Source organism: Schistosoma mansoni, chromosome 2, assembly GCF_000237925.1.
Source record: "Schistosoma mansoni strain Puerto Rico chromosome 2, complete genome".
Lineage (NCBI taxonomy): Eukaryota > Metazoa > Platyhelminthes > Trematoda > Strigeidida > Schistosomatidae > Schistosoma > Schistosoma mansoni.
The window spans coordinates 2,390,203-2,410,828 of record NC_031496.1 but is presented as its reverse complement, the minus strand read 5'-3'; the positions used below and the strand labels follow the sequence as shown (position 1 = coordinate 2,410,828).

The following is a 20,626-nucleotide window of genomic DNA, read 5'->3' as shown; positions in this document are numbered from 1 at the left end:
TAAAACTAGACCACCATATAAAACTTAGAAGCACCGGTGGTCTTGTGGTGTCGGTTACTTATAACCACATAAGTAGTATACAAGATGGTCGAACATTGAATGTATTTCAGTAGAAGATCGATAACGAAAGAACGGAAACGGAATGCAATTAGTATGAAAATGCATGAAAAATAATAATCGGAGACGATAGTCTAATATTAAGACGACCGTTTCGTCCTATTGTTGGACTCCTCAGCAGTCCGCATCCACGATCCCGCCTTGAGAGATTCCAACCTAAGACCTATCCAGTGCTTCCAGGTTTTCCTTGTTGGTCTAGCTTCAATTGGCTCAAGATTTAAACCATAAAATTACTAAAATCTCCACAAGAGAATTTTTACGCAAGATACTTCCGATCCGTTGGCCAGACACTATAATCAACAAGCTACAGTGGGAGACAACAAACCAGATTCCAGTGGAGGAAGAAATCAGGAAGAAGCGCTAGAAGTGGATAGTACACATATCGAGGAAATCACCCGAATGCGTCACAAGGCAAGTCCTCACATGGAATCCTGAAGGCCAAAGGAGAAGAGGAAGTCCAAAGAACACATTACAACTAGAAATAGAGACAGACATGAGAAGAATGAACAAAAATTGAATAGAGCTAGAAAGGAAGTCCCAGGACAGAGTGGGTTGGAGAATGCTGGCCGGCGAACTATTCTCCATTGGGGTTAACAGGAGTAAGTAAGTAAGTAAGTAAATTAGTAAAATCTCCACAAGGAAAACCTCTTCTAATAACATGATTTATGTCGAGGACACTAGATTTAGTTCAGGTCAGATGAAATTATTTCGTAAACTATTATGCTTAGATTAGATATGTAATTTTCTGAATGTTGGTACAAAAGCCTAACAACACATTATACTGTCTGATATGAATAGTTGCGGACAGTTGAAAAAATTGCTCATATCTCTTTAGAAAGTATATCTGGATCATTAGAAAATTAATGTTTATTGTGGTTTCTAACAGGTGGAAAACAGATATGAACACGAAAGATTAATTTATCTTCATATGAAAGTAGAAAATATTGTTACTCCAGGACTGGCCTGCGTCAACACCTGAACTAAGGATAGGGAGCGGAGTAGTCGAACGCGTAGACAACTTCATTTATCTTGGAAGTCTGATTAGCCCTAATGGGTCGGTGTCTGACGAAATCTCAGCACGGATTCAAAAAGCTCGTTTGGTTTTTTCCAACTTACGTCACCTATGGCAAAGACGAGATATCCGTCTATCAATAAAAGAACGTGTATATTGTCCAGCAGTTCGTTCTGTTCTACTTTACAGCTGCGAAAAGTGACCATTAAGAGTAGAAGATACTCGTAAGTTACTTGTATTTGATCACAGATGTCTTAGAAATATTGCTTGCATCTGATGGGATAACCGGGTAAGTAATAGTGAGGTTAGACGCAGGGTATTAGGGAATGATGGTAAATCAGTTGATGAGGTTGTGAATCTTCATCGACTGAGATGGTTGGGCCACGTGTTACGTATGTCGGAACACCGATTACCACGACGCGCAATGCTGACTAGTGTAGGGGATGGTTGGAAGAGAGTTAGGGGTGGCCAAACCAAAACATGGCATCAGTCCTTGAAGTCATTAGCTTCTAGTCTGAGCCATGTTGGTAGATGCAGACTACTTAGTTATGGTCCGCGCGACCATCGTAACCAATGGTTGGAGACTCTGGGTGACATGGCTCAGAATCGATCACAATGGCGCAGGTACATACACTCTTTATGTTCCCTTAAACCTTGAGATTAAAATTGCTTCATATCTGTCTTCCCATACTATATCCTTATATACAACCTATCTTTTATAGACTACCACCACTAAATTAACTATTTCTATGAATCCAGTGTTCATCTTGTTGTGCTAAGGAGGTATAGCAACTTGGACGGATGCATATATGTGCCTGGTCCTACGTTGTAGCTGACTGACTGACTGAGAAAATATTAACCATAGTTTATGGTAATAACATCCTCATGTGAAATATCGATTCTTTGAAAGAACCGGAATAATTGGATAAAACTTAAAATAACATCCAATGTGATAACACAACAAGTTGTTTTTCACAATGAAGCATAACAATTTGCATCATAGTATTAGGTCATTAGTATTTATTCCACATTACCAATATACACTAAAAGACTGAAGACAATGAGCTAAACGTAATTAATGAAATTTCTACATCGAAGTATATCAGGAAGGAACTGTTTGTTAAATAGAAGACTTGTTACAATGAAACTATAATTCATGGATAACCTTTGAGCAACGCTGAAATGACCTTGAAAACGCCCATCTACTTACTAGGGTTTAATGAGGGTTATAAATTCATGTGAGGAACTAGGATTAGGATTTACAATTGGACGTTACGATTAGATATTATATATATTTATTGTTTTCATCATTAACTTACATTAGTTATAATATTGAAATGGTATTTAACCTGTTATATCCCGAAGCAATTTATGAATAACTCCGCCTGTAGCTCTCCCGGAGGTTACTGCCGGTCCCATGCCCGGGTAAAGGAGGAGGGTTAGGCGTGGGGTTAGCGATCCCATCCCGTACAATTCCGAGGAGAATGATGAATGGTGAGTTTTGGGAACTATTTATGGACCAATATGATGTGTATATCTCCTATTGTGTAATTGTTAAGTAACTAAACTATTCATATTCATGTTCCTTTTATTATGAGCTTTATTTTGACTTATAGACTATTGTTATACTATTTACTATTCTTGAGTTATCCCTAATCCATTAATTATTGTTCCCCCTATTCACAGCCACATTAACTAACTCTTGTACAAATGTTGTGTTTCTATTTTATTGGTACGATGTGGTCAGTTTGTTTGGTATATAAACCCAGTATGTTTGAGAATAATGATTCATATTGCAGAGGCTGTTATTGGCGTTCTGGAATTAACTGGTTGGGCTAGGCAGATAACAGGACTGATAAGTACTCAAGACTGCTTATACGGCTTTTGTGTATCCTTGCTCTGATCGATAAAATCACTCCTCTCCAATTGGCGGTCTTATCACGTCATATATTAACAGGGCACGTACGCATTCAATCGATCCAACATAACCAAATGAGTGGATGAATCTCGCGCTAAAATCGAAGACCTACTATCTTAAATCTGATTAGTTCGTCCATAAATTATAGTCTCATCTCTATTTAATAGAACGTGAACATTTTGAAATAGAATGATATCAGTGCCAATATTCAGTATGATATTATAAACTTATAGAATAAATCATAAATTTTATATACTACTTCGTAGTGTTGATTACTATGTTCAATCCACATAACTTATTCTAGCTACCGGACAAACACCAATCTATTCATTCTTCTTGAGTCATGTCTTTGACTTTGTTAATTATTCAATTATCAACCCTGGTTGCTTTTCCCCCAAATGCGCAGGTACGGCTGAGAGTGGGGAGAGTTTGCTCTCCCTCTCCAAATGCTCTCACATGGCCACGCGTATATAGCCTCTGCCACACAAGTCCTACTCACTGCCTTCTCAAGGCATTACTGTTGTTTACGATATTGAAAGGACGAAAAGAGAATGTCTGGCGCTTTAACCGGGTTGGTGGATACGGAGGGTCCACCTAGGGGAGTTGGAAAATCCTCATTCCAAACCAATGGTGCACATGGGCTGGCTCCAGTATCCTGAGGGAACAAATGGTGTATGAATCAATTGTTGGTCACCGGCTACCATGAGACTGCATCTCCTTACGATGCTTCACTGCCTTGTGGATCAGATCTTTAGGTCAAAGGTTCCGGGTGTGACCCCCTAAGAAAACCACCTGCTTCATTTTGGGCACCTGAGGAGTATCACAGCCCTCACACAAATCAAATGAGATTTATGTGGCGCATATATATCTGGTTCCCCCTTGTACCGGTATTTATGTGTTCAAATCAATAAATAAAGCCCATAAATCAAATGCTTTCGGGAACAAAACAAGATATCATGTAAACAAGACTGCTTGTAAGCATTAACTAATGATTATGAATGACAACTAATCACTGTTTATGATACTTGTTAATAGAATGATTGAATTCAAACCATGAGTACTTCACAATACAACCTAAAATCGAGATGGGAATCCAATTTATAAGGATCGGGTGAGGTAGGAAGTAAATGACGTTATGCGAAACAAACGGCTTACTTGTACAAACAAAAATCGACAGGTCCTCTTTTCTCAGTGTCTCCAACTGTATTTACCAATTCGCGCATACATTGAGCGAACAGAATACATATTCTCATTTCTGTGTACCTTGCAAAGAATTTGAATCTGAGAAGTAGAATAGCTCTATATAGTCCAATAGCTCTGGATTTAATTGATATAAAGCATGTGATTGACATAATAATCGAACAGAAAGCGCAATCTCTTCTGTTCACTGAAGTATTAGCACTAAAATAACTCAAACTCGATTTAAATATCCGGGGAAAGATAGTAATCAACTGATCATTACCGTGGTAGATTCACAGCTTTGACTAATATCACATGCAATTACTCTTTTTATTATTATTAATATTTTAATAATTGAGATTATGAGTCAATTGAAGTTAGATCACCATGGAAAACCTGGAAGCATTGGACAGCTGTTTCGTTCTGTTTCGGGTCTCCTCAGCAGTTCGTATCTACGATCCCACCCACGAGACTTGAACCCAGGACCTCCCGTCTCTCGCGTGAACACCTAACCTCCGGACTACTTAACCGACATCCAACACTATTAATTTTTAACTTCAATTGACCCATAATCTTGCTCAAACCTTCATCCATTGTCTGGTGTGTACTACTCTTTCATACCTGATACGAATTGGACGCTACCGGTCACTTCTCACTACGACTCCATGAAATCCATCTTGAAGCTAGTCACTAGTGAGTACGTGATTATTATTAGTAGGTAGATTTGTGGAGATTATAGCAACTTTAACATTTGAATTCACACGCTTATCTAAGTCAGACCACCATGAAAAACCTGGAAACACTGGATGGCCATTTCGTCCTCGTATGGGACTCCCCATCAGTGTGCATCTACGATCCTGCACTCGGGACTCAAACCCAGGACCTCCGGCCGTTCGTGAGAACTCATAACTTCTACAACTGTTGTTTTGGCTTCATTCAGCTGCTGAGTTTATTTGAAATTATCAAGCGGAACTGCCTATGATTACCAAACAACTAATGAATTATTCAAACAGATGATTCGACAAACAGAAACAGAGGTACGAATGCAGTAGCGGAATCCTTAACATGATTCCACTACCCAGACTATTGACTTTCTACCCAATGTTCAATTTATTTGGAACTATCAATTCCAACCTTGGCATTGATAGCTTTGGTTACACTACATTTATTTTGCTCATTTCTTTCTTGCTTGTTTTGCGCTATACTACTTGCGAACAATCAGTAGTTTGTAGGTATCATTACCAAGATTTGATTTGATAATTTTGAATAAATTGAGCAAAGGGTAATAATAATAATATTTATTCTCTGAAGAAGTGGCTTACACTGAGTCACGAAACGTCAGAAAATCTAATTTTTCTACTCATTGAGATATTACAAATATATTATTTATTTATAATCAGTAGTTTGATCTATACTAAGTCACTTTGTTTAATTAATATTGTTAGATGGATAGTGGCTAGCAGTGGAATCCAGTTTGACGCGCGTTTCGTCCTATTTGGGACTCGTCAGCTGGATGTACCTGCATCTCAGATTTATTGATGTTCACTCTGGAACTCGAACCCAGTAACTTTCGCTTCAAACGCCATCGCGTTATCCACTCAGCTACTGAGTCCTGATAGCCACTTGCTTGTGCGGTGTTTTTTTCTTTTGAAATTTTGTTTATAACGAATAGTTTTCCTATTTTCGAAAGATGGAGCCAAACTCTTTGTCACTCACTATCTACTAATATTCTCATTTGACACTTATCTGTATGCTAATCAATGGTAATCTCAGTAATTATGTTCTTATTCACTCATTTAAGGGTAATAGTTTTACTAGAAAGCCTTACTATTCAATTTGATTTCCAAAATGTATCTTCCCAAGTTACTTTTTACGACTTACTGACGTTGATCCACCTGGCGCCAGTGTAAAAAGAAGAGTTGTAATCCGATGACGTGAACCGCGAAACAAGAAGCCTTAACAAACTACGGAAACTATTTTTGGGGACGTTATTTCATTTAATTCAACGCTTGTATAACAGTAACATTTGCTTTTGTTCCTAGTCTATTCTACAGATCATAAGGTTTCGTTTGATATATGATTCACTGCCATAGCACTTTCTGTTCCAAAGCTATTGTAATTTAGACGTAATCTTTTGTACTCTATTCTCTACTACAATCCCCCAGTTTTGGACATAATTGTAATTATCAGAAGGGGTTTTGTGGAGATTTAGTATTTTTCATAGTTAAAAGCGTCCATCCAGTGTTTCCATGGTGGTCTAGCTTCAATTGACTCACGCTTTCAACTATGGATGATTGTAATTTCTTAATTATTGTACGTTGTGGTCAGGTTATTCATCTATTTATTCATGTATCTTTTGACACTAATCTGAATTCGGAATTCGAGTGCTAGATCGGGATTGGAATGAAGTGATTAGTGTTCCAGTTGTCCTTGTCTTCTCTCTCTCTCCCGCGCTTACAAGCCAATTAGGGATAGAATAGTTTTTGTCTCTCTACCCCCACTTCGAACTCACGCATACTAGCCTCAAGGTTAAGCCAATCAGCCTATCGCGTCAAGGTCTTAATCTACATTAGACAAGTTATACTCAGCACGAAAGCAGGTAGACAGATCAAGGACGTAACATACGAAAGGTTTTAGGACAGTATATTTTAGGGGAACCAGAAAGGTGAATGTGGTGAAAAACTGATGCACCGATTGTAAAATTAAATATTTTATGTTTTGTTAAAACCTGTTATAACAATAATTTCATCATAATAAAATAATTTCATACTAGGCGCTTTAAATTGAAGTTCTTGCTTGTGTCCTGTCAAGGTCCTAGACTTGTTGGGATTAGGAGTATTTTGTTGGTCTATTTCAAATTCACAGTAAACCAGACAGGAGCGGTCGGATATCATTCAATTAAGGGATAAGGCTTATCATTACCACGTTCCCATACAAAAAACATGGTGTATCCATCAATAATTCATTTGAGTATTCAAAAATATACAGAATAAGAGTGTTGTACATCCTGACTACTCCAGGCTTAATCATTTAGATCTGGATATCTTATAGCTCTAGGTTTGTAATTATTATATATTTTGTTTCCTGCACTTCTGGTCTTGGGAATTTCGCCCACAAATTCGTCATAAGGTTGGAATCTCAGTGTAGATTACAAAACAGATGCATACTGGTTCGAGTAGATTGCCCCTGGATGCCCTGATACGGTCGAGAGTGGGGAGTCCGCTCTCCCTCTACAAATGCTCTCACATGGCCACGCGAATATATAGCCTCTGACAGGGAAGTCCTACTCACTGCCTTCTCGTAGCATTACTGTTGTTTACGAAAGTGAAAGGACGAAAACCGAATGTCCGGCGCTTTAACCGGGTTGGTGGACATGAAAAGTCCACATAGGGGAGTTGGAAAACCCTGATTCCAAACCAATCATCCACATGGGCTCCAGTGATCCTGAGGGAACAAATGGCGTATAAAATAATCATTAGCCACCGGCTACCATGGGACTGCATCTTCTCACGATACTCCACTGCCTTGTGGATCAGATCTTTAGGTCAAAGGCTCCGGGTGTGGCCCCCTAAGAAAACCACCTGTTTCAGTTTGGGTACCTGGGCAGTATCACAGCCCTCACGCAAATCGAATGAGATTCGTGCGGCGCATATGTATTTGGTGCTTCCTTGGAGCAATATTTATGTGTTTAAATAAACAAATAATCGAGCAAATGAGAGTTGTACTATGTCAAGTGGAAGGTGATTTAACTATTGAGAGTCCAATACAAATGAACGAACAATCATCGAGTGAATTTTCTATTACACACCAAATTAGTTATCATCATTCAAAAAGTTTCTTTATTTCATATGAATACGAAAATGAGATAGATAGCTAATAGGTCTCAAACCACATACCTAACAAGATCGCATTAGTTACCAAGTGTTATTCCTGATTTTCATGTAAATATGAAATACACAGCCATCTATGCGAGTTTTTAAAATCATTATCTAAGATGAGTCCGTTAATGTTTTACCGTTCATTGGATAGTAGTAAAACTATTTAAAATAGCCTACACTGAATTCAGTAGAAATTTCTTTCTGGAGATTGCTTTTCACATTATGAGCTGACACCTATAATGAAAATCGTCCTAAAACAAACTCCTGAATATGATAAAGACTTAGTATTTATAATCTTATGTTAAACAACGATGCTAGTCAACAAAATGAAACCTTAAAGTCCTATATTATGAACTGACTTTGGTTAGAGAACCATTGTGCAGCACTCGCCGTAAGGCCTGAACCTCCAGAGTCTGCTGTTTGGTAGGGCTATGGATACACACTGCTGCGAGGTCCCGAATGAGGAGGATACTCTTGCTTAGAGTTTCTTAGTTTTCAATGTTTGTCTTTGATGTGAAACCTCAAATTTAAAACAATAATAAAAGCGTTTTCCAATTTGAGAATACATACAACATATCCAATGGTCAACATACAACCATAAGTCCGCTGTAATTCACGACACCGACATGAGACTATTTCCAGGTATTCCATAGGTAGTGCAGGAAATCTTAGGATGTTTAGTTGTTGGTTTTTATTCAACAGATATTGATGGTGGTTTGCTATTCCAGTGACATTCAATTCAGATACGGTACAAGAATTCGGAAAATACGAGACCAACCATTAGAAGCTTAAACGACAACTAAATGGGCTCATTGTGGGCTGAAAGATGTATTCATGAGAGCAAACACTGAACAATTTTAGATAAGATTCGTTGTGAAACTAGCAGTCGACTGGATATACTTACAAACGCGTTGCTGAATCATTTCGAAGCAAGAACAAAAACTGGATATGATTTCTGTTAAAAATTGACCCATTCCTCGAGTTTTGGACCAGAATCCATCGGAGGGCACCCTCCACCAATTATTTAGATTTTAAACTGCATCCCAAAACTTAGGCTTGACTTCTTGAAAATCGCCAATACAGTTCATGGGAATTAAGATCTCACCTAAATAGTCCATAAGTACCCATTTATTTGCTTGTTGTAGAAAGTAACAGTTCATATACTCACACGCGTCTTCCCAACTGTCGGAGACTTTTGGAATGAGGACCTAATTGTGTCGTCGAAGCGCCAAGCATTTGTGGTGTCCCAGATATCGACAAACTATCAGCAGGAAGTAGTAAGCGCTTACAGAAAGAACTGCTTCCAAGATCCATGAATACTGACAGCTTTATCATTATTGTGAGCCTTCACCCCACCTGTCCTGCTCTGGGTATCTACGGCAGCAGCGAGGTAGGTCAGACGAAGTGTTCCATAAACCACTACTGACAAGAAAAGTAAGTTAGCGTGTGTATAACTGTTCGCACTCAACAGCTCATATAAAGTTGACAGACAATCCGAGTGAGCACTATTGCCCGTGATACCGCAACTGAACCAAGCTGATGGTTTAAAATCTCGATCCCGTCTCCAAGGCATTTACAACTTTCTTCCTAACTGTTCGCCAAACACTATAATATTGAGATGACGGGGAGGCTGAGTGGGCCTAACTGAAGATATGGTGACCGAGATCCTTAATCGACTTTAATAAATAGCCCGGCACCTCGTATGAAAAACGAACAGATCCTTGAGACTGTGTCAGACTAGGCCATGTGAAATGACACTGTTACGGTCTCACTAGGTTAGAGGTACATTTTACACCGGTACATGACTGACTATTCGTACAGCACTAACTGATAACTACGAGCAGTAACCCATCTGTATGTTCGTTCTTGGTGATATGCAACCAACGGATTCCTCTCGAATTAGTTTGGACTACAAACAGTCCTACTTCACGCGACAGGAGTTAGGGCATGGTGTATCATATGATTTACTTTCATAGTCTATGCTACACCTGACCTTAAGAACTACTAGACAAATTTTAGTCACGATGGGTGACCTGTTCAGTGGACTGTGAATCGAAAACCGAGATCAAAGCAATGTAGATTTGTAATCAATTAATAAGAAACGAGTATATAGTAAGAAAACGTACATCTGGCATAATACATAAGCAAAATGACATCTTTACAAAAATGCGTGATGAAAAGGAATAAGAACCATGTCACTGGCTAAATGCAAATCGATTTTGGATGCTAAGTGCGTGCCGCTGCAGTCGCAGCGCTTGGAGTGGTAGGTCCAGAACGCGGGGTCCCAGAGGGTCGATTTTCAGGTGTGTGCCAGGTTAGTCTTTCTTCGTAAAACCGGATTACGATTTGTGGACATTTGATGTTCGCTTCGCGAGCAGGTACCAAGTCAGCTTCATCAGAATCTTTCCTAAAAAGTACGGGGAGACAATAAGTATGGTGTAGCGAGTCACTTAATTCAAAGCAAATGCATGACAAGATCACATAAAGTGAGAGACCTACCATTTCATCAAGAACATCAGTTCACCACTTGAGTCTGTAGCTCCAATAATCCTTTCAGCTTTTAACCCCCGAGCAAACCCGCGCGTCTTCCCCGCCGCCTTAACAACTTTCTGCTGAAAGAGAAAACACAACGACCAACATATTGAGATCGCTAACAATTTTATAATGATAAGCCTGACAACATTAACGGCTTAAATAATGTTTTGGAGAGACTAAACTATATGGACGACCTTTGAACGAATTTTAAGTGACCTTGAGAAATATTAGCCAATCAGAAGACAGTTAGTACACAGTAAAAGTAGATTACGCAAAACTCAAAAGTTAAAGGGGATACTGTTCTTTTACATGACTCAAGAACTTATCAAGGTTAGATATAGGTTCAGAAGTTCTAAAATCATAGTGCAAACGGTACAGGAACTTATCCATTTAGCTCCATAGTAGTCGACCTCTGGAACCATGATAAGGTCTCAAAAATTCTTTTAGCCTCGACCAAATAGCTTCAATGTTGTTGTTATATAGATATGGTTTAGGGTTAGAGTTTAGGGTTAAGGATGAGACTATAAATTATGGACGACCTTTGAGCGACGCTAGAGTGACTCTGAGAGTGTCAACATAATAACTAAAACTAAATGAGGATTATAAACCTCTGTGAAGAATTCAAATTATGATTTACAGCTCATGGTTAAGGTCAGGAATTATACTTAGGGTTTTCATCACGAACTGACATCAGCTATAATGCCAAAATTCTATTTATACAAATGGATAATTGAATTTCGCGCCAAAATCTTATGATCACTTCTCTTGTAGACGCTGAATTATCACGTCTTCTCTAAAATCCGTCGTTAACCGACCGTACGTAAGCATCAGGTACCGAACTTAGCGCCGTGACCTTAAAACCCACGAAAGCTTCTGATTGGCTCGTCCATATAGTTTAGTCTCACCAATGTTCTTAACAACATTAGTGAAATGAGAACATTCATCAGAACAATTGTACGAAAAATGGACATAATCTACCCAATTTTGGAATTATTTGAAATATTACCTTTTGCTCTTCATTTATAGATTCCTTTGGTTCATCTGGGACATTTGGTACTTCACCAGCTGACTCTTCCACACTCACGGGTATACTGGAGGTTCGCTTTTTCTTTGCGGGTTCAGGTACTTCTTCACCAATCTCCTTAGTGCTGTCTGAACTGAGTGACGATCCTTTAGATCTGTTTTTTGGTTTGGAATCAGTACTTGAAGTTCTGGCAGGACTAGTAAGTGATGTTCTTTCACGAGCTCGTCTCTCCTCGAATTCCTGTAAAGTTAACAAATCCAAGAGTTACGTCATCGTGGTGCTTTAATGGGTTCAAACCTCAAACCTCTGTACCGTGCAGTCTTATATAAGTAGGGGGAGTATATTTCTACTTAGGTTGATATGCTAACTACTTTATACAGAACCCCTTCAGATTTTTATTCTTATGATGCAGATCAAACAAACTAGGTTATCATGCTTAAACGAAAACAAAGCCAGAATACACTTTCTAAGGTTGAAATAAGTATTTAAAATCAACCTTATCTACAATTTCTAAAAATTCACCTTGATTAAGTCAGGACAATCCAAGTTTTCTTCTGGCTCCCATGTATTGTCTTCCTCTGAGTAACCCTTCCACTTGAGGAAATACTCCTTTCTCCCATTTCTTATACGAACCTTCAGGATTTTTTCCACTTGAAACTCATCTTCACCCGCACTTTCTTCAGACTGCGGACTGTTCTTCGATGGCATAACAACTACAGAGCCTTGAAGCCCGAGCGCAAATGCAATTGAATCTCAAACACCCGCGACTGTCTCCACTAAACAAATGCAGATCCCAGTATTTTTCAGGGATAGTTTACGAATTGATTGAGTCGGCTTCATGTTTATTAGAAATTACATCTGCAAAATTACAAGTGAAATTGCTTCACTGTGTGCTTAAGAATACGTGTACAAACGTCTATTTACTTAATATGTTATTCATACACTTAAAGTTATTCTTTTGAAGCGGTAAATAAATGAATAGCTCTGTGAGTCTTCGACACTGGATAGTGATCACATTAGTTTTGACGGGCTTTCCTAGATGATGGCACCAGATCACGAGTGGAAACGCCGTGCTCAACATCCCCTGCAATCGCTAACCAGATTACATCAGTCGATCCACAGTATATTGATAACCTATCAAATATATCTTCGAGCTTCTTCACTTCTATGTTTTCATTTCACTGGGTGAGTACGACTAACAATAGAAGGTGTGACTGGTTAAAGTGTTTTTCAACTCCGAATACCTGTGGCATCTTCATTTTAATTCATGGTGTTTCGTTTCCACAGTATTTCTCTCTCTCAAATGGTGTAGAAAGTACTTCATAAATTCCACTTTTCTCAAACAATGAATATTTGTAAGCTATACAGGCTTTTCATGGATTATTTGAGGTTGGGGATTTTCACGATAGTCTTTACTTTCTAAAGGACATTTAAAACTTATTTTAGGATTAATAGTACCAAATATCTTATCTCATACACATGGAAAAATACAGACGAAGACAACAAATGTAGCAACAGCCTCTGCATCAATAGCCCTTAACATACACAAAGGAAAAAGCAAGATTCTCAAATACAACACAAAGAACATCAACCCAATCACACTTGATGGCGAAACTCTGGAAGAGGTGGAAACATTCACGTACCTGGAAAACATCATTGATGAACAAGGAGGATCTGATGCAGACATAAAAGCGAGGATTGGCAAAGCAAGGACCGCATTTCTACAACTGAAGAACATATGGAACTCAAAACAGTTGTCAACTAATTTCAAAGTGAGAATCTTCAATACGAACGTCAAGACAGTCCTACTGTACAGAGCTGAAATGTGGAGAACTACTACATCCATCTTCGAGAAGGTAAAAGTATTTATAAACAGTTGTCTACGCAAAATGCTCAACATTCACTGGCTGGATACCATCAGCAACAGCCTTCTGTGGGAGAGGACAAACCAGCTTCCAGCTGAAGAGGAAATTAAGAAAAGACGTTATAAGTGGATAGGACATACATTAAGGAAATCACCAATATGCATTACAAGGCAATCTCTAACTTGGAATCCTGAAGGGAAGCGGAAAAGAGGAAGGCCAAAAAACACATTACGCTGGGAAATAGAAGCAGATATGAAGAGGATGAATGCTAACTGGAAAGAACTGAAAAGGACTGCCCAGGACAGAGTTGGATGAAGAATGCTGGTGAGCGGACTATGCTCCTCCACGAGGGGTAACAAGCGTAAGTACCAAATAAGTATATTACTGGCATTTATTGACGACCATTTAGCTAACAGTAAGCATAGTGTAGAAGATATGCAGTTCAGAAAGATAATTTTTGTGGGGTTTAATTCCCCCATCTGGGTGGCTCATTCGTGAAGATTTTATCAAACTTCTGGACAACTTCTGATACATGAGGGCTACTTGACCTTCTACACACATTATTAACAGGCCTCTTGGTCTTAATTTCAACTGGTCGGTGTTGACCATTGTTCTGTCATTGTTTTCACGCTTGTTTTGGTTGCCATCTATGTCGACCCGATTTTTCTCTTTTTACGGTTGTTCTTGATCATTCACAATTAATTGAAAAATCCATACTATTTTGATATATTTATTGATTACCAGTTGAATTGAATGCTGAGCTCATAAAACATTTGCTGCATACTGAATATTCTCTCTAACCAAGGTCACAATCTCTTCCCAGTCAGACTTGTGTTCGTAACTGTCCACGTACATTGATACAAGCGAAGATACATCGCGGCATCCGATATCTGGTTGGAGTTCATGCAAATGAAGATGAAGATGAATTTCTCTCCATTCGAAATTCTTTTCCGCAGCTTGAGCAATTCATTTTGTAGATGGTATCGGTTTTTCGTCATTTCATTCTTTAGTTTGCATAAGATTGGTTGACGTGATCTTGGTGGTTCATCCTCCACACTATTCCGAACGGCTTCTATATGTTCTTGAAATATGGCAATTGTTGATGGCTCATGAGCTATTTCCCTGTGACACCTGCAGAAGCCCAAAAACTTGGAAAAATCTCCTATGTAATCAGCACTGAATAGAAGCTTTCCTGGAGTATTTGAATAAATGAAGAGTCAAATGTCACGTTTTTGACTGGATAATTATCTCCACCGTTTTTATATTTAGCATGTTCTCACAAAAGTATGGCAAACCATAGTCATATGCCAATTTATAAATGCTCTTGATTTTCTGTACATAAACTAATCCTGGTGTATAGCTTTTACCCACGCTTTTTACGATTGTTCTAATCGGCTTGTGGAAATAACCTGTTTTTGTAGGAACCAGCTAAGAAGGGAGTAATAAGCATTCCAGTGGTGGATTTATCATCGGAATGATCCATTTGTTGACTTCCACAGAAAGGATTCATTTTCTATGCCGTCGAATTAGAAACAAAGGAAAATGTTAACCTACAGCTAGCTTCAGGCGAACACAGAGACTGAATACATATACATGCATAGCCACTTTGTGTACATTGTTGCAGGAGCCAACTAATTAATGACTAAGTAAATGTTAATAACGTGTTAGACTGACCTATGATTCTTAACCTGATTTATTCTTTTCAAATTTCCTGACTGTTTAGTTCAAGCCGATATAGTGTGGATTCTGTGTAGCCTGCAGTTAAACGTTAGAGGCTCATCCTTCCTCACAGGTAAATCCAAAATACATGTTTTAGGTTGAGTACGATTCTAAGTATGAGTATTGTAGATATGAACTGCACAAAATATCTAGGCTAATAAAATCACCAGCCTATACAACCGAAAGATTTATTTGACGAAAATTAGCAAGTTCAAAGCACGTTAAAGGAAAAGTGTGTCTCCGACAAACCAGGAACTTAATTTTGTCAATTAAGAACTGACCGCTCATAATCAGTCAGCTAAACGTTTCATGCAAACCTTGGGCTGTGGAATTATCAAGAAATCGATCTTTGGGGACGGTAGACACTTTTCTCAATAAAAAAGAACACTTCCAACAATCGATTGGGATTAATGTGGCATTATACGGTAGCTCGATCTAGTCGATTCAAACAGCAATCCAAACATAAGGAAGCAATATGGCAGCCAGCCAACTTAGAGAACAATAAAATCAGATTAGAACATTCCACCATAAAGACAACAAAGTGAGGTGTTATACTAAGAAAACTGAATTTAAAGTAGACCCAATAATAACGATTTCATCTGCAGACTAAAGGGGGAGAAGGAATATGCAAATGTAGGTCCTGAAAATCACAATTCTTGGGTGTAAAAACGAAGTGTTACTGTTACATAAGATGAATATATATTAAGAATTTCACAAAACAAGAACACGCACGCATTCAAGTCCATACTTAAAAGGATTTTACACAAATGTCTAAACAAACTATGATGAAAACCAACATCGCTCATATTTCTGTTGACTATCCTCAACAACCTTGGGTTGCAACCGCAATTCGTAAAACACTGGACATGATACTAAAGCTACGAATACATCAATGCTGGCGAAAAGAGATGGAACATGAGAACGGAACAAGATGGACGGTATCTAACCTCAGCCCTCTTAACAAGAGTAATGATGGAAACGATATCATCGCAATATGGCTTCGTGTTATTTCATAGGCCTTGTAACAGCTCAGGTTGGTTGGTTAAGAGTTGACCCCAAACAACCAAGCATATGCTAAAACAGTATTGTTCAAGTATTCATTCACTTCCTTACCTTTTGTAAGCGTTATATTCCCTACTATCTTATATGGAATGTTGAGAGCCTTTGTTTGTCTGAACAAATAATCCCACGCTCCACTGTGACTGCGCGAAGATCGAAATAAAGACCTATTCACTACTTCTCTGGTTTCTTCTATCAATAGCACGAGGGTTACCTATAGGCACGAAAGTGGTGAGCCCTTTTTGAACACAATTTAACCTCATTTCTGTTATTAATCTTTTTTTTTTTACTTAATCGTAAAAGTAGACCGGATTATCCGTAAACTAAGTTGAGTATATAACTAGTTTATTCCGTATTATCTTAAGTTATTCGTGTTATAGTAACCATTTTTCGTGCTAACTTTATTGCTATATTTGTCACATACCTCATGTCAGACTCAATAGAAACCCATAATCTGGAGGATTTGTCACCAGTGGTGATAGACACTGTTATAACTACGAAATCCCGACTTCCAGAATTTGATCGTAGTGATCCTGAGTTGTGGTTTGCTCAACTAGAGCATTATTTCACAAGACACAATATCAAATCTGAAGGGATTCGCTATAGAGACTTGTGTTCTATCCTTCCTCCTTCAGTTGCCAAAGAAGTCCGTGACTTGATTTTAGATCCACCATCACCACAACCATACACCATCTTAAGACGAGAGATAATAAACCGTTTATCATTATCAGATAGTCAAAGAATCCAAAGACTTTTTCAAGGTGAAACACTAGGTGATCGGTCGCCGTCACAGTTTTTGCGTCACCTCCAAGTGTTAATGGGTGATAACACGGTGGGTGAAGCAGTCCTAAAACAAGGATGGATACAAGCTCTCCCATGCTACGTCCAACACTGTTTGGATGCACAAGATCCTGAAACCTCATTATCTCATTTAGCGCGTATAGCCGATAGAATAATGGAGAGAGGTCCTCCAACTGGACCAGGCACAATAAATCACACACAAAAAGTAGAATCAGCAAAAGACCCCGTCATAGAAGGACTCATTGCGAGTGTTAAGAGTCTCACTGAGGCTGTCACCAGAATGCAAATGGGTCATAGAAACAGGAGCAGGTCACCACAACGACCACGATCCAAGTCACAAAACAGGTCACAAATGTCCAGACAACCTGGGCAGTTTTGTTGGTACCACTGGAAGTTTGGTGTCAACTCAACCAAGTGCATGCAACCATGCGCCTGGCCTAAGCATAATTCTAAGACAGCGGGAAACGAGTAACCCCTCCCCAGGTCGCGACGACTGAGGAGGGGCGCCAAAACAGTCGCTTGTTTTATGTTAGAGACAGAAACTCTGGCTTGAATTTCTTGGTGGATACTGGCGCTGCTCTTAGCATCATACCTCAAAATAAAACTGAGATTAGTCGAGAAACATCATCAATTACACTTCAAGCTGCAAATAAAACTAAAATTGCGACATTTGGGCAGAAAAACTTAACCCTAGATTTGGGGTTCAGGAGGCAATTCCCTTGGGTTTTCACGGTAGCCGACTTAGATCTGGCAATACTGGGGATGGACTTTCTAGAGAGATACGAATTTCTAGTTGACACCAAGAAACGGCGATTAACACTAAAAGAAACTTCGTATTACACAAAAGGCAAAGAAAGTCACATCAGCTCTCTTAACTTGATTCAAACTCCTCCAGTAACAACAGCGAAATTCCAAGATATACTCGCGGAATTTCCAAACTTAACTAAACCAAACCCACAGCCTTCTAAAGACAAACTAAAAGTAAGTCACACTATCAAAACCGAAGGTGCACCGGTTTTTGCAAAACCCAGGAGACTAGCACCAGATAAGCTCAAAATCGCTAGGGCCGAGTTTGATTATATGCTACAACTGGGTATTATCCGTCCCTCTGATAGTCAATGGGCATCCCCTTTGCATATGGTCCCAAAGAAAAATGAAGGTGACTGGCGACCGTGCGGGGATTACAGAGCCCTCAACCGTCAAACCGTACCAGATAGGTACCCAATACCGCATATCCAAGATTTCACAAACGGTTTACAGGGTATGAACATATTCACTAAAATTGACTTAGTCAGGGCATATCACAATATCCCAGTGGCGGATGAAGATATCCCCAAGACAGCTATTACAACACCCTTTGGCTTATTCGAGTTTATACGCATGCCATTCGGCCTGAGAAATGCGGCACAGACATTTCAAAGATTCATAGACAATCTACTTCGAGATATGCCATTTGCGCAGGGGTATATAGACGACTTGTTAATTGCCAGCCCCGATTTGCAATCACACGAACAGCATGTAAAAACAGTGTTAAAAAGACTGGATGAACATGGAATAAACATACATCAAAGTAAGTGTGTTTTCGGTGTTCAAACTTTAGAATTTCTCGGTCACACAATAAGCCCAGAAGGGATTAAACCGATCAAAAAAGAAGTAGACACCATTAAACAATATCCCATACCTAGTTCTCTAACACAACTGAGAAGTTTTCTAGGTCTAATTAACTTTTATCGCAGATTCATACCAGGTTGTGCACAATTAATGCAACCTTTGACAGATTCACTAAAAGGAAAACCAAAAGAATTCAAACTGTCTTCGGACGCTGTCGAAGCTATTAAACAGCTTAAAGATAAACTAGCTCAAGCAACTACGTTGATGTATCCGAATTCTCTTTCCCCACTTGCTTTGATGGTAGATGCTTCTGATAAAGCAGTAGGCGGTACCCTTAACCAACTGGTTAAAAACGCCTGGAAACCAATTGCTTTCTTCTCAAAAAGACTCGCTCCAGCAGAGACAAGGTATTCTACCTTCGGGCGAGAACTTCTTGCAATCTACCTAACCATTAAACACTTCCGACACATGTTAGAAGGCAGGGAATTTATAGTCTTTACGGATCACAAACCACTAACGAATGCACTAAAAGCAAGAGCTGATAAATACTCACCTCGAGAAGTCCGACACCTTGACTATATATCACAGTTCACAAGCGATATCCGACATGTCAAAGGTCAGGACAATCAGGCGGCAGATGCTTTATCTAGGCTAGAAATAAACGTGCTACAGCAGTCTACAGTAAACTTCGAGACGTTGAGAAACGAACAAGAGCAGGATCTAGAATTACAAAACCTGCTTAAAACAAACAATTCAAGTCTTAATTTAAAACAGTTCCCATCACCTGTCGATGGTATTCTAATCTACTGTGACACGACCAAGGCAATGCCGCGACCTTTCGTTCCCAAAAGTATGCGAAAGTTGATATATAATAACTTTCATTCTTTGTCTCATCCTGGCGCAAAAGCTTCAACAAAACTAATCAATGCCAGATATATATGGCCGAATTTACAGAAGAATGTACACAAATGGGTTAGAGAGTGTTCATCATGTCAACAATCAAAGATAAATCGTCACACAAATTCACCCATAGGTGTTTTCTCGCAACCAGACGCACGTTTTGCCCATGTGCATATCGACTTGGTAGGTCCTTTACCACGTTCAAACGGTTTTAATTATCTTTTTACATGCATAGATCGATTTACCAGATTCCCTATAGCCATCCCGATAGCGGACATCACAGCGGAAACAGTAGCCAAAGTTTTCATGCAGAACTGGGTAACCATTTTTGGTACACCTATAACAATAACGACGGATAGAGGAGCGCAATTCGAATCCGAACTATTTAATAACTTGGCTAAACTTCTAGGCTCCAATAGGATACGCTGCACTGCATATCATCCTCAGGCTAATGGGATGGTAGAACGTTTTCACCGTCAGCTAAAAACCGCTCTTATATCTCACTCAAACCCCAATCAGTGGACAGAATTCCTACCGTTAGTTATGTTGGGAATACGAACATCTGTCAAAACTGACGCACAGTGTTCAGCTGCGGAACTGGTTTTCGGAACAACTCTGAGACTACCAGGTGAATTTATTAACCCTAATACTAACAGTCAAAAACTTAATATAGAAAATTATGTAGATCAACTACGAGATCACATGTCTAAACTTAAGCCGATTAATACTCGTGAACAATCGCGCGCCGTATATATACCTAAAGACCTAAGCAATTGCACGCACGTATGGATAAGATGTGACAAAATAAAAGCACCACTCAGCCCTCCATTTGAAGGTCCTTTCAAAGTCGTCTCAAGAAAATCTAAATATTTCGTGATAGAAAAACATGGAAACATCGACACAGTAAGTATTGATAGGCTAAAGCCGGCTTATCTAGATCATGAACCACCATACGTGTTGTTAGATCGTTTAACTGACAAATCCATTACGGAATCAAAATATAAAGAT

The 20,626-nt window shown here is 39.0% G+C and overlaps 2 protein-coding genes across 3 annotated transcripts; one reads left to right on the top strand and one right to left on the bottom strand.

Moving 5' to 3' along the window:
* Window positions 1–10,169: 10,169 nt before the first annotated feature.
* Smp_179650.1 (putative chromobox protein) lies at window positions 10,170–12,430 on the bottom strand (the record flags this gene model as incomplete). 2 transcript variants are annotated; one of them, XM_018795313.1, is made up of 4 exons in its annotated part: window positions 10,170–10,511; window positions 10,604–10,716; window positions 11,646–11,903; window positions 12,186–12,430. In XM_018795313.1, the coding sequence occupies 4 exons, from the start codon at window positions 12,369–12,371 to the stop codon at window positions 10,331–10,333; spliced, it is 738 nt and encodes a 245-aa protein (XP_018649638.1). The 2 variants fall into 2 exon arrangements, with proteins under 2 accessions (XP_018649638.1, XP_018649639.1); XM_018795314.1 differs by having other exon boundaries at window positions 10,331–10,511; window positions 10,604–10,713; window positions 12,186–12,371.
* Window positions 12,431–16,733: 4,303 nt separating this feature from the next.
* Smp_179640 (hypothetical protein) lies at window positions 16,734–17,579 on the top strand (the record flags this gene model as incomplete). The annotated part of the gene is made up of 1 exon (XM_018795312.1): window positions 16,734–17,579. One exon carries the CDS (start codon window positions 16,734–16,736, stop codon window positions 17,577–17,579), a length of 846 nt encoding a protein of 281 aa, XP_018649637.1.
* Window positions 17,580–20,626: the final 3,047 nt, after the last annotated feature.